Below are 13,796 nucleotides of genomic sequence, written 5' to 3' on the forward strand. Positions count from 1 at the left end.
CAACATTTATTGTAGCTCATTCCTGTGCACTCTATTTACCAGTGATGATATTGGTTTTTTATCATTTTTCGCACTTTGCGCATGGCCTAATTTTGTGAGACGTACTCTAGCGATCTTATGATTGTGTTGCATGTCAACCAAATTTCATTTAAGAAACATTTTAGATGTCCTCTCATGAGGCAATCAAAACTATAGTAACTCTAAAGTGCCGTGCCAGTAAATTGTTCTTACGATAAACATGAAATTGTTATCCAACAAAAGTACGAGTTGAAAGAATATCAGTTCTCTCGGGCAGATGCAAATGTACAAAACGAACTTTATCTAGTTTTCATCTTGTCTGAATTTCGTTTAAACCTGAAACAGTCATGTCTTGTGGTCAAACAAAACTAAAACAAAAAGGAAATATAAAATAAAATAAAATGTCGAAGAAAATACTAACGAAGATAAATTTTTAAATTTATTTTATATAAACAATTATGATGCTACTGTAAATAGTTTCAAGAAATAACGCTAGATCACATGACATGCTACAAAAACTAATACAGCCAGGCTAGTTGAACACGAGAAGGCATATTACAGAAATGGTAGGTTAAATTCAAACATAACTAAACTAATTTTTTTTTTGCTATTTGCCAGACAGTCTGTTATACCGTCTGCACGAAGTATGGCCAGCTGTCCTCCGGTAATTAGACGTCTCAGTTAAGGTAAGAGTAATTAAATGCCTGTTTTTTTTTTTTAAATTTTCTTAGCATTATATAGGACTCATAATTATTACTTTATTAAATAGACATCAATAGAATAACTTCAAAAAAATTAACTATTTCTCTTTAATGAATAAATATTCTCAGTATATGAGCAATGTGTCTATTGTTTCGTTTTTCCAAAAAAGGCTCCCAAAATAAATTAATATCGTATTTTAGCACAGCAAAATACTTCTTTTCTGGATTCGTTCTCTCGAAACTTCGTATTTTTGTAAAAAAAAGTAACGTTAAGACTATTAAACTTTAACATTGTTTCAATAAAAGCGATAGATTTATGTTCGAGTCATTAGTATAACATCTGTAAACCATTGACAAAATAATATCCCAGTAAATCAATCAATTTTTCATTTTATAATACCTTGTATGGAATTAATTTAGAAATTTAATTTCTGTGTAAACATATAAATGATGACTTTTGAATTCTGTATATGATGGACCAAAAGACTCAAGGCTGAAAAATTACAAGATAACTGTTGGAGCCCCTTTATAGAACATCGCGAAAAAAATAATCTAATGTGTAAAATCAAAATTCTGGTTTATAGAATGTTTTGGTAACTATAGCTAAAGATGAGAGCTAAAAGGAGTTTTTAATGAGCATCTTGTTTTTTTTCAAATATTTGTTTGCTTTAGTGCACTTAACACCTTCCTTACAATATTTTTTCCTACCATAGAAAATCGACGATTTTCGATAATTTTAAATTATTGTAAAAAAAAAAAAAAACAGAACAAATTGTGCTGACTTTATGGTGAGTTAATAATACACAGTTAATATAACTCATTAAACCAAGATATACCACACTTGGAATTCTCGTTATTATTGAAATATTTACCATTGAAAAAATAATTTAAAAATTGAGAAAAACCTAGTTGTATAAAAAAACAACAACTTTATTTAGGAAATATGAAACAATTAAAAGGAAATCAATAATAAAATCTTGATAATGGACTTCCACATAGAATGTTTGTCCTGCAACGAAATATAATTCCTTCCGCTTCCGTTGTACTGTAGATACGATTGAAATAAAACAAAAAAATACGGTTTTTTTACTCAATGGACTAAAAAATAACTGAATCCAGTGGTGCCTCCGTTTGTATCTAAATATTCATTATTTAGAACTTCCCCAGCTCTAAGGAAAGAATTTCTCTAATCTCTTCATCTGAAGAGAAACAAGAAACCATTTGTTGTCTGCATTCTTAACAGAATTTCTTGTCTGAAAATTGGACTTGAGTTTAGATTTCGTGTGGATTGTACAGCCGATTCCAACCGCGTCCAACGAAAATAACTTGTTGCGTCCTCTAGTTGGAGCATTTTTCCAAATCTGTCGGTTTGATTAGTCCTGAATATTTGGACTCCGGGACAAAGCCTGAATACACGAACTACTTTTCTCCAAAAAGCTGAACTTAAGGCAATGAACGCTTTTCTAACTAAAAAAAAGAATTCCATACGAGTAGTGCCGTTTCTTTTTCTTTCTAACCTTTATAGATGGTCAAAAGGGCTACGATTATCCGAAGAGCCTCCCTGGTCTTGTTGGAATGATGCTGTAGCCAACTTAGGAAAAGGGCTATTAATGAACATTTCGCGTACCTCTGTTCTGAAATTTTTTCCCCGCCATTGGTATGACTATTTGTTCGCTCAAACTTAATGGGCTGCAATACTGCGGCATTTTGCTAGGTCGTAAATGGTTCAGGTCATTTGTGAATACAATTGACGTACCCAAGTCAGGAAGGCTGACATCGTTATCCCATCGTCTCTAGTCGTGAATCGCTCGGGTACCCAACCAATGTATATTCATCAGAATCACCAGCCAGTTCCACTTCGTAGAACAAACTTTCATTTTTGTTCATTTTTTAAAATAAACTTATGTTTATGGAATTGATTATCCTTCCCCATGATCTAGAATGTATTGCAACTTGCTCTATCTGAAAGACTGCGGAGATTTTCCACAATCTACCAAAATCCGAGAAAACATATTTCGGATTAGCATCGTATATCACGGCTGCCATCCCTTCATCTATCTTGAAACCGTCCAAACCTCACAGATAGAAGGTTTCCACAATTTCGCTAAAGTATTTACTTAATTTATAATAATTGCCAATTATAAATGTTTAGTTTACAACCTAAATTATCTTTTTTACGATGACTCTAGTAATCTTTTTTTTTAAGTAGAAGGCGCACAAATTTACTTAAATTGTTATTAATAAATTAAATTTTGACAAAATTTCCTTCCACGTGTTTTGACCATAATTTTTCTTTAAATAAATAAATATTTACATTAAAACCCCGATATACAACCTTAAAATGACGTACTAATTTTCAGGTGTAAAAAAAATAATGGCAGAATGCCAAACTGTTTCTATTCACCTTATTATAAAAATAATTCCAAACTCAAAAATGCTATCAATGGAACTTCCTTTTTTGGGAACGTTTCTAAACTAATTGTGAATAACAGATGTCTAGTCTAGAATGTTACCATACTAAATCACTTCAATAAGACGAAGTCAAATCCTCATATATACACCTTAAACTGAAAATCATTTCGAGTGACGTTTCATCAATCAAATTGTTTTATGTGATAAGAAGTCTCACTACAGGTGTAATCCAAACAGACCGGTGGATAATTCGGGTCCAATCTGCTCAGTATTTTTAGAAAATGTAGTAAATTTATAAAACTAAATGAAGAAGTCATAGTAAATTTGACAAAATTTTCCCAAAATAGGGGACCACTTTCTAAAGTGGTAGAAAGTAAAGTGGTTCTTGTAGTAAAAAGATTTTTTTGAAGTGGCCCACTTACTAATAAAATGTTTTAAGCCGTTAAGATGTTATAGTAAACAAATATTTCCAGATACATTCTGCCGTAATTACATTAATAATTATGTAAGTGTTGTTTTTGCGTTACACTTCTTTAGACACTAGTATTGCTTCGGTGAAGTCTTAGAAGCTAGGTAACCACTTCTATATATTTTTCTGGCTAACAATTCTTTTATGTTCTTATATTTTAAAGATCTTCTTTGTTTAAATTAATTTGATTAAATAGTTACAAATCTAGTCATATACTGCCAAAATATACGCTAAATGAAGTAATATTTGTTTAAAAGTTGTTAGTTTCACAATTTAAATACATTCTATTTTATAATTTTATTCGTTTATTATAAAATGTCCAGACATAAATAAAAATAAAGTAAGTTTCAGGCGCTTCTAACAAATATCTTGTAAGTGTTACAGACACATTGTAAAGAGTTGTAGCCAGAAAGATTCATAAAAAAATCAATAAAAATAATATTTTTAGAGACACGGCAAAGAGAAAAAATAAGTTTTAACATATAAAAATACAAAAACAAAAGAAATTATTAATTCTTTCATTAAAGTTTGATTGAGTTATTATTATTTTAACAATATTAACAATAGCATATCACGAAAGATCAATCAGAAGTTTAAAAAAAATCATTCAATACTTAAATTAAATTGTTTGGGCAAAGTGAAAAGCAGTGTTGAATTAGTTGTTGGTTGTTTACAATAAACACGTGAAGAAATAATTAAATGTCCATTTTCTGGATTTATATATTTAAAAGTACGAGTATGTAAATATTTGAAGCAAACAGAAATAGTCACCCACCTTAGCTCTAAACACCCCCAGAATTAAAGGACATCAGCTGTACATTTTATAAATAAACTAAGGTCTATATGTGTGTTAAATTTAACTAAACACCTATTAAAGTTACATTTATGTGTTCATTTGTTTTATGTTTTAAGAGCAATCATATATTTCATAAAAAGCTAATTTATTACTTTTCTCCATCACTATTATGACTAGACTAAATATTTGTTTATTATTTATTTTGAATTTTATAGTTGTAAGAAATTATTAAGGTCAAAAACAATTAGTCGCAAAGGAGAAAGAGAAGTAATCCATCATTGGTCACAATTCCTTGAAGAAAGCTAAATTAAGCAAGGCACAAGGCTTATTATTTTTATTTTTAAAACATTTTCCATTAAAATTTACTTTTTGACAATCTCATAAAGAATAACATCACTGAGCTAATTCGGTACGATTCCACCATGGATATCAGTTGTTCCCAAAAGAGGGCAATATCGCCCACTAGTCAGGGGAGGCGACAATTAATTACAAAACCTGAATTGTAAGGAGCTCCTAGGAAGAGAAAATCTAAAGGGTCAGCAGCTGGATTCGAACCCGGGACCTCCGCATTAGAATCCAGTATTCACTAACCACTCAGCTACTCCCTTTATGTTTAGATAAGAGCAACATCATGTTTAATCCTAATTAAAATTATGTTCATTTTATGCTAGTTCATTACAAATTAATTGTTTGCATAACTTCTCCAGATGTACCATAAAATGAATATCACAAAGTAAAAATGTTTCATGGTAATGGGATATGTTACATTTATTGATATTAGAAGTTCAATTTCAGTCCTTGAAATACATTGCAAAGCTTTAAAAACATAAAAGTAAATAATCTGAAGCAAAATATCCCACAAAAATTTATATACAACCCAACTGCTATCTATGGAATTTTAATTAAAACAAAGTTGAAAAGGCCCCATATATGTATCCTACTTGAACACACGTTTCTAATATAACGCTATTTCTGTATTTAGTCTATTTCTAGGAAATACTAAAAAACATACTAAAAAGATTCATGTCAGCAAGTCTGAACATACCAACTGCCCTAAGATTTTAGAAAACAACTTCTAAAAATATAAGCAATACGCAGACCACTTGAGTTTAAATATTATTTTCTGTATGGTAAGAAATAATATATTTTTTCAGTCATAATTCATTAATTGATTGTTTTTTAAACAATTTATTTGTGTAAATAAATGTAATAACATTAAACATAAATGGTAATTTAATATTTAGTAAAATACCTGAGAATTCCTTTAAGGCAAAAACCGTGGTAGTATTTACTCCAGATTGTGGTTCCAGCGACTTTTGAACTTAGCAATCTGTATAATAACAGTTGTCCTTGAAGGTCCTAAGGAACAGATGTCCTTAGTTTGTAGAATTAGCCTCCTAGGTTCCGCCTGGCTACATTTGTTCCCCAGAATTCCAGTTAAAAAGGGTTTTTCCAACGGGTTTTTCATTTCTTGTACATTGTGGAATCTCTGGATTGTCTGCATATCAAAACCAAAGTTTTGTTTGCGTAGTGGTAGCTAACCAGCGCCAGAATGATGATCTTACATACTTACAATTTATCTTTTTTGCAGAGATTGCGATTCTGTAATAACTTTTGTAGAGCAAAGGCTTAAACTTGAGTTCCCGCTTGCTGCTAACATTGCCTTTGATCTTATCTGACTTTATTCTTGTCAGCACACCATATAACCTTTCATTTTTGTGCTAGGTTGTTCACATTCTCTTTTCCTTTCGATCAGTTAGATAGTCCCCATCATACTAAATTGAGAAGATTAAAAATAATCATCATTCTACCAAGGTTTTGTTTATAAGTCCGTATCTTAGGAGTTGGATAATTCTAGAGAGCTTCAAGATTCTGCTTTCGGATCTCATTTGTTTTGTTTGTTTGTCATTTGTTTTAAGACCTTAAGTTTGAAATAACATTTTAAACATGATTTACGCAGTTTTCTTACAAATTTATTTTTTAAGAATTGAAGTTATTTTATTACATTTCTCTATAACTTACAATTATTAATAAACTATTTTCTTCATGTTTCAGAGGAAGATTCAAATGAGTGAAGTAAGTTATGTTTAGAGGTCTAAGACGGAGGACTACATTATGTATTGCAGCAATATGTGCAGTTTTGTTTGTGGTAACCTGTCAAACGGGCTACCATGTGTTACACAAGCAGTTATCAGATGTGACACTGACAACTCGATCACAAAAAGTTATAAATCCAGGTCTATAAAACCTAATTATTATTGAACAATGAAATCTTATTGTCATTGTAAAAAAATGTCTTACAAATGGTTGAACTCCAATTTTGTTAAAAAAGTATAATTGAGTTCACGTACGTTTGTACCATAGTATCAATAGTATCTCAAGGCATGCTCGAGTCTTGTGGAAAACTATAAAAAATTTACTCTGGTTATTATTAGTGATGGGCAGAACGAGTCCGCGTTTGGAGTCGTTGGATTTGAATCGGTTCCAGGGTTGGAATCGATTCCAACAACTCGTTCACTGATTCCAGTCTGTACTTACCCTATGCATTAGTACAAATGTTACGCATTGTAATTAAATAAATCATTAAAAGTTAGCTTTTCCAGTTAATAACAAAACTATATTTCTTTAACACACATTAAGTAGTTCCCTAATTTCCAATTGATCTGATAAATATAAAATTAACAACGTAACTAAATATTAACAAAAATAGGCTAGTCAAATATAAAAATTAAAGCAACTGCAGTTTTGTCGTTATCTTCTGTCGAAGTAGGTTCTAGTTAAATATTTGTTTCATTTGAAAACAAAAAACATTATAACGCTTTCTCAAGATGTTTTTAAGTTTTAAAAATTTGTTTTTGTCCATTACTCTTGTAAAATACGAAGAATTTCAAATAAAATATAATATACAAACACAAATGATCTAGAATGCAGGTGGAGTCAGTCGTCGTTGTCATGGTGATGGAACCGTTTAACGACTCCGGTTCCAGCTCCAGCATTTTCTATTGGCTAGATTCAGTGAACGAAAAAATGGAACGAGTCCGGTTTCAAAAGGATTTAAATCACTCCGGATTTGACTCCACCAATTCCAGTGGATTTAACCAATGAAATTGCTGGTGTTGGGCCGGAGTCGTTAAACGGTTCCATCACCATGACAACGACGACTGACTCCACCTGCACTCTAGATCATTCTGTGTTTGTATATTATATTTTATTCGAAATTCTTCGTATATTATAAGAGTAATGGACAAAAACAAATTTTTAAAAATTAAAAACATCTTGAGAAAGCGTTATAATGTTTTTTGTTTTCAAATGAAACGAATATTAAACTACAACCCATTTCCAATCGACGAATGTTTGTGAAGTAGGTGATAGAGTGGGAGGGATACAGTAGTAAGTAATCCAGTTAGGTAATACTATTTTTTAGCTCAGTATTACTTTGATCGTCGTCATGACATGTACACGAATTAACTTTCGCCAATGAAGATAAGAGAAAGAGCGTCCAGCCGCTAAGTTAAAGATTTGGCACACAGTATTTTCTATATGTAAAATAAAATATTAAATAATAAGTAAAGTAACTACAGCATTGCTTTTTAATTAATGAGATGGGTGTGCCTGGTGTTTCTTTGCAAGGTTCGCTATATTGGGTACGAAATTATTTTTCCTTCGACTCCCTGTCTTAGATCGACCCCTACTTTTGTTTAGAAATTAACAAAATAATAAAATGAATATTATTTTAGAATTGATATTCTAAAAAAACCTTCGAACTTATTTTATTCTTCAAGCATCAGTATTTAAGCTCGCCAGGTTTTGTATTTTGGTGTGGATTCCTCTTACAAGTTGGAATGTGTCAGTGAACTTCTACATAGTAGCCTTAAGTCAGTTTTATTTTAGTGTAAACGACTACAGTATTAATTATTTTCATTTTAATTTGCCTCAATTTTTTGGGGCGGGGCGGAATCACTTTTTTTTTAAAAAGGGATTTGAATCAACTCGTTCCACCATCGGACTCGTTCCAGTGGAACGAGTCCGCTCTAATAGCCCATCACTAGTTATTATCCAATTCTTAGCGAACAGTTTTACAAGTTTGTTAAATAAGTTATTCCTTTGTCGGTTAGGTTTCTGAAGCTAAAGTTGGAATTAAGTGGTCTCCAGGATTTCATTTATTCTGAAAAAATAGGCTTATTATTCAGATTATTAATTACTGCATTTATCCAGATCTTTTAACGTAACAGGTGTTATAGGGGCGCCACGGTAGCCGAGCGGTTAGTGGCGAGACCAAGCAAAGCCAGTATGTATTGTGGTACTGGATTCGATTCCCGGTCTTAGGCCTTGGGTTTTATTTAATGATTAATAAAAAAAAATTACAGTAAAGTATGTTTGATAGTCGCCTCCGTCCACGACACCTAATTGGTAGTTGGACGTAAAGCCCGCCTGAAAAAATAGGCAATTACTGTACTTTTTTACTTTTACGTAAGAGGTGTTATAGATTTCCATAATTGAATACTCGCTTGTCCAAAAGCCAAAAAATTGTCATTCATAAAATTGAAAAGGTAGATGGGTTAATAGAATTGCTATTTTTACTACTTGTCTGTTTTTTTTTTTAAAGTTCAATGTGTAAATAACGTGAATGGCTTTTACGTACCCCTTCAGTGTTAGCCAGATGTTTCATTTCATGAGGCACTACAAGAAAGGAAACTGAATCCTTACAGATGTCTAGAAGATAAATAAACATTTACTCTAATTAATGTTCTATTTCTTTCACATTTATTTAATGGCAAATGTAACCAAATTTTCAATGGCCTAAAATAAAAAGATGGGACGAGAATAACTTTTTGTTTTATTTATTTCAACCAGTTTGACGATTAATGAAGTAATCACCACTAAAATAACTTAAAGCAGTTTATATGACTATAAGACGATGTATTAAATGTGAAAAATCGATATTTCTATTTCTCTCCAAAAGCAATGTAATTTATTGGCAGATATATTTAATGTAATGATTACTCTATACATTAATAAATTCTGAGCCTTTTATTTGAATGCATATATTAGAGATTTCAAGTTCATTAAACTATTAAACAATAGTTTTTCTAAGTTACAAACACCAAGGGAAGTTTTATTGCAATTTCTAACGGACTTAAGGTACATCCTCGAAATACCCTTTTATTATCATGACGTAGAAAGGAAAGCCGTTTGTGAGGCAGGCCTCTTTTTGGAGGGTAGATTCATTGGGAAGAAGAGAGAAACGCCATGTTTATTTTTCATTTTTACTCTTTTAGTTCGTTCAGCAGAATTAAATTGGTTCCTTCAAAAAATTATCCTTCAGTACTAATGGCTCTCAGAAATTTCATACAGTTTGCCAAAATTTAAATTATGGTTTTCTTACTCGTAGTTTAAACAGATAATTGGACTTGACTTAGTTAAATATCAAAGATTGGTCTAAATGATATCATAATTATTTTCACAGAGTTCAGAGGTAAACCATATAAAACTGTTCATTTGGATTTAAAAGGAGCACCACCAAAGTTAAACTATTTGCGGAAAATTTTGCCAATATTGGCTGCAGCAGGATGTGATGCATTACTTATAGAATACGAGGATATGTTTCCATACAGAGGGAAGTTGGCAAATCTTTCAGCTGGCAACGCATACACACGACAGCAGGTAAAAGAGTGTTCGTAATAAGCATGTATTTTCAAATCTCTAAATATTATATTTTCGCTATTTTTATTTTAGATAAAAACTTTATTGTCTTGGGCTCACGATCTGAACATTGAAGTCATCCCATTGGTACAAACATTTGGTCATCTTGAATTTGCCCTTAAACTACAAGAATTCAAACATCTCAGAGAGGTGCCAAATTTTCCACAAGAAGTATGTCCAAGCAGAGATGATTCATTCTCATTAATTGAAGAAATGTTAAGACAAGTGATGCTCATTCATAAAGGAATCAAGTATTTACATATAGGAGCTGATGAAGTATTTCATTTGGCCGTCTGTTCTGAATGCATGGCCAGGAGTTTGACATCCAAGTGAGCTACCAGACATATGTAGTCCAAGTAGTTCGTCTAGATATTGTAACATTACTCTCTCTATACCCTAGGAATTACATTCCTTTCTTTCTGTAGGTTGTTAACAAATTGACAGACTAAATCTTTGACAATTTAGCATTTCCCGAAGGAAAAAGTCGACTTTCCTCTCCATATAGAGACAAACGGGGAGACGTCCTAGGGGAGAAATAGTAACATATTATTCTATGCTCAGCAGATTTAGCTGTTGGCAGGTTACTCTTTGTTTCATTCTGGGAACCTGCCAGTTACCGCCAACCACAGAAGCAGAACGGACCAGTTCTAAACTCAGTTTTTAATTTAGTCCATTTAACTGATTTATAAATGCTTTAATAATAAATTAATCATAGACATTAGTTTGTTCAATATAAGTGGTGTCTTAATCTGCCATCAGTAGAATAGACAGAGAATAACCTGAAGCGAAATCCGTCTTATGAACTGTATTGTGAATACTTACATAGAATGTACTTAATCTGTAAACTGTACTATGTATGAATATGGTAATACTGGCATTCTCTGGGTTTGCCACATTCAAATAATTCGACATTCAATATATTAGCAGACTCTTTGCATATAGTGTAAAAATTGAGAATTTTAGTGTCTAATAATTGTTTTGTAATTAAGTTGTGATGACCTCAAGGGACGTCAAGGTCCAATTCTCTCTAAGAGAGAGGGCAACAGTTACAATTTATTTAACAAAAATATGGTTTTCTTAATTCCTTTCTTTGTAACGAATTACTTGTTTACACTTTATGGACTACGTGGCATTTCGCAATAATTAAAGAATAGATTAGCTTCATAAAAACAATCTCATTAAATCTAACACAATTGCATGTTAAATTTAAAGTTTCAGGAGCAGATTTAGAACTTCAAATGATTATACAAGAATTAATGTTTTAGGGAGATTTACGCTGAATATTTGTCAAAAGTAGCAGAACATATTCATAGCACATATCCTGGTGTAAAGCCAATCATTTGGGATGATATGATAAGAAGTTCACCACATCTAGTTGGAACCACAAAATTACCTCAACTTGTTGAACCAATGATTTGGGCGTACAGTCCGGATGTTCCACAACTGATTTCTAGACACGTCATGTATTGGTATACAAAATATTTCGATCAAATATGGATTGCGGGTGCTTTTAAAGGTGCTTCTCTACCTACATCATTGTTGCCAAATTTGGAATTAAGATTTTTAAATCAAATTTCTTGGATACAATTTTTAAAACGTATTGATGAACCAAAAATTGCTGGATACGTACTTACCGGTTGGTCAAGATTTGATCATTTTGCTGTACTCTGTGAATTACTACCACCTGCATTACCATCTTTATTACTTAATCTTCATTTGATATCCCTTGCTTGTAATAATCAAAGTATTCATGAACAATATTTGTACAAAAAATGGTTAACATCATTGTCATGCCCTAATAATCTCCATTTTACATCTACATCACTTAAGAATGATAATAAGAAAATAATATCTTGTAATTTTCCTGGTGTTGATCTTTATGAAATTATAATTAATCTTATTGAAATAAAAAGTAAAATAAATGAAATGGAAGAAACATTAACTAAAGCGCAAGGATGGATGACCAAATATAACGTAAATCACAATTATACCAATCCATGGTATATGCAAGATTATAAAAATTTGTATGTACATAATGCTGTAAAAGATGTAATTTCCTTTAAAAATTATACAAAACTTACACTTAATCAATATTTTGATAAACATACAATTAATGAGTGGATTGAACAGAATATTGAACCTCTTTTTGCGACACTTCGTTATTTAGATAAGACAACTAGTCAACTTATGAGTAGAACTGTGTGGCAACGAAGACCTCTTGTTTAAGCCTCTTAATGAATGCAAATGTTATTTATTTTTCTACGGAAAAGTACAAAAAAAAGAATATTTTATTCTTTTGAAATACAGAAATGAAGTGCCCATAAAAGTACAGAAATTTTGTAGTAGGTACTTAAGAATAAGTAAAGTGCTGCCACCAATTGGACAATTGTTACTTCAATGAATCGCCAGTCGGTAGTCATAACTAGTTCTTTTAATCGCTACTCTCCAAACTTATCTCATTCTATGACTATATACGAAAATGTAAATTGTTACACAGAACAATTTTTTTTTTTTGCAGTTTAATTTGGTCCAAACCATTTTTTAATTACATTTTATATTTCAAGAATAATTTTGTCCTGGTGAATCGCTTTTTAACAATTTCTCTTGTTTCTTAAATTAAAGTAAACTTCCTAAATTAGAGTAATTACCATCCGTGTAGTGGGCGGTTATTCGTAAAATAAAATGCCTTCACAAAAGAGCTCTACAACTTGAGCAGTATGTCTCTACATACTAGACAGAAGTACGCTGACTTCATCGAATATTGGCCATTTTCTATTGCTCAAACAATATTAGAATGTGGCCAGTCAATATGTTCTTACATCTATAGAAGTAAAAAATACCTCTGAACATTCCATTGACACCACATTTGTAATTTTTATTTTTTTGTGATCATAAAAAGGAGACCGTATCCTATTTTAAAATGGTGCCATCTCCTGGCTATAAGCAGTGAGATAGAATAACTAAAAATTCAAATTTTCATTAACTAAGCGGGAGCATACTCTTTTTTACTTCACTTCTTGAGCGCCGCTGGCTGGGATGTAAGTTGGTATGAAATTGGTTGATGCTCAGGGAATCCAACCTTACTTACCTATCGCACAGAACATTCTCTGATGCTATTTTGAAGATCCGTTCTTCTACAGTTTCTTTTACAGTAAAGTCTAAAGTAGAAACGGCAGTTGGGTCTCGGTACAAAGTAAGAACAAACATTTAAAATCAAATTACATTACTGCAAACTAATTGAAAGCTCCCAGACTGTTTTTTTTCATCCAAGTTACATAAAAATGACGGGATTTAAAGGTTTTATATAACTATCAACTGAAAAAATAAATTTTTAAATGTGTTTTCAAGTTCATATACAAGTTTTGGTTGCATTTAATAAAAATTTGTAAAAAAAACAAATCAATTACTTTTTAAATATCTGTTATATTATATAAGTAAATATCACCTTATAATATATCATATTAATATTAATAACAATTTATTTATAAACTATATGCATAAGAAATGTATCTACAAATCTACAATAAATTGAATTCATGAAAACATTTATTTATATATAAATTTTTAAAAAAATCTGTCTTAAGAGTTCTTTTTAAAAAAGTGCTTTATGGCACTGTTTGTACTTGATACTTTACAAACCTGAAAATAGCTTATTAAAAATAATTTCAAAATTATGTTTTATAAAAACTTACAATTT

General features: G+C 31.2%; 1 protein-coding gene across 1 annotated transcript; it reads left to right on the forward strand.

Annotated features, from left to right (window-relative positions):
* Positions 1–544: 544 nt before the first annotated feature.
* On the forward strand, positions 545–13,644 carry LOC141447270 (hexosaminidase D-like). Its single transcript, XM_074114654.1, has 5 exons — positions 545–704; positions 6,452–6,633; positions 9,864–10,060; positions 10,133–10,428; positions 11,365–13,644. The coding sequence occupies exons 2-5, from the start codon at positions 6,480–6,482 to the stop codon at positions 12,323–12,325; spliced, it is 1,608 nt and encodes a 535-aa protein (XP_073970755.1). The 5' UTR covers positions 545–704; positions 6,452–6,479; the 3' UTR covers positions 12,326–13,644.
* Positions 13,645–13,796: the final 152 nt, after the last annotated feature.

Source organism: Rhodnius prolixus, unplaced genomic scaffold (genome assembly GCF_049639745.1).
Source record: "Rhodnius prolixus isolate KJV_2025 unplaced genomic scaffold, Rpr scaffold_7, whole genome shotgun sequence".
Taxonomy (NCBI): domain Eukaryota; kingdom Metazoa; phylum Arthropoda; class Insecta; order Hemiptera; family Reduviidae; genus Rhodnius; species Rhodnius prolixus.

Coding starts and splice junctions, on each gene's coding strand:
- LOC141447270 (XM_074114654.1), top strand. CDS start 6,480: ATGTTTAGAGGTCTAAGACGGAGGACTACATTATGTATTGCAGCAATA. Junction 6,634..9,863: donor ACAAAAAGTTATAAATCCAG/GTCTATAAAACC, acceptor TTATTTTCACAG/AGTTCAGAGGTAAACCATAT. Junction 10,429..11,364: donor GCCAGGAGTTTGACATCCAA/GTGAGCTACCAG, acceptor TTAATGTTTTAG/GGAGATTTACGCTGAATATT.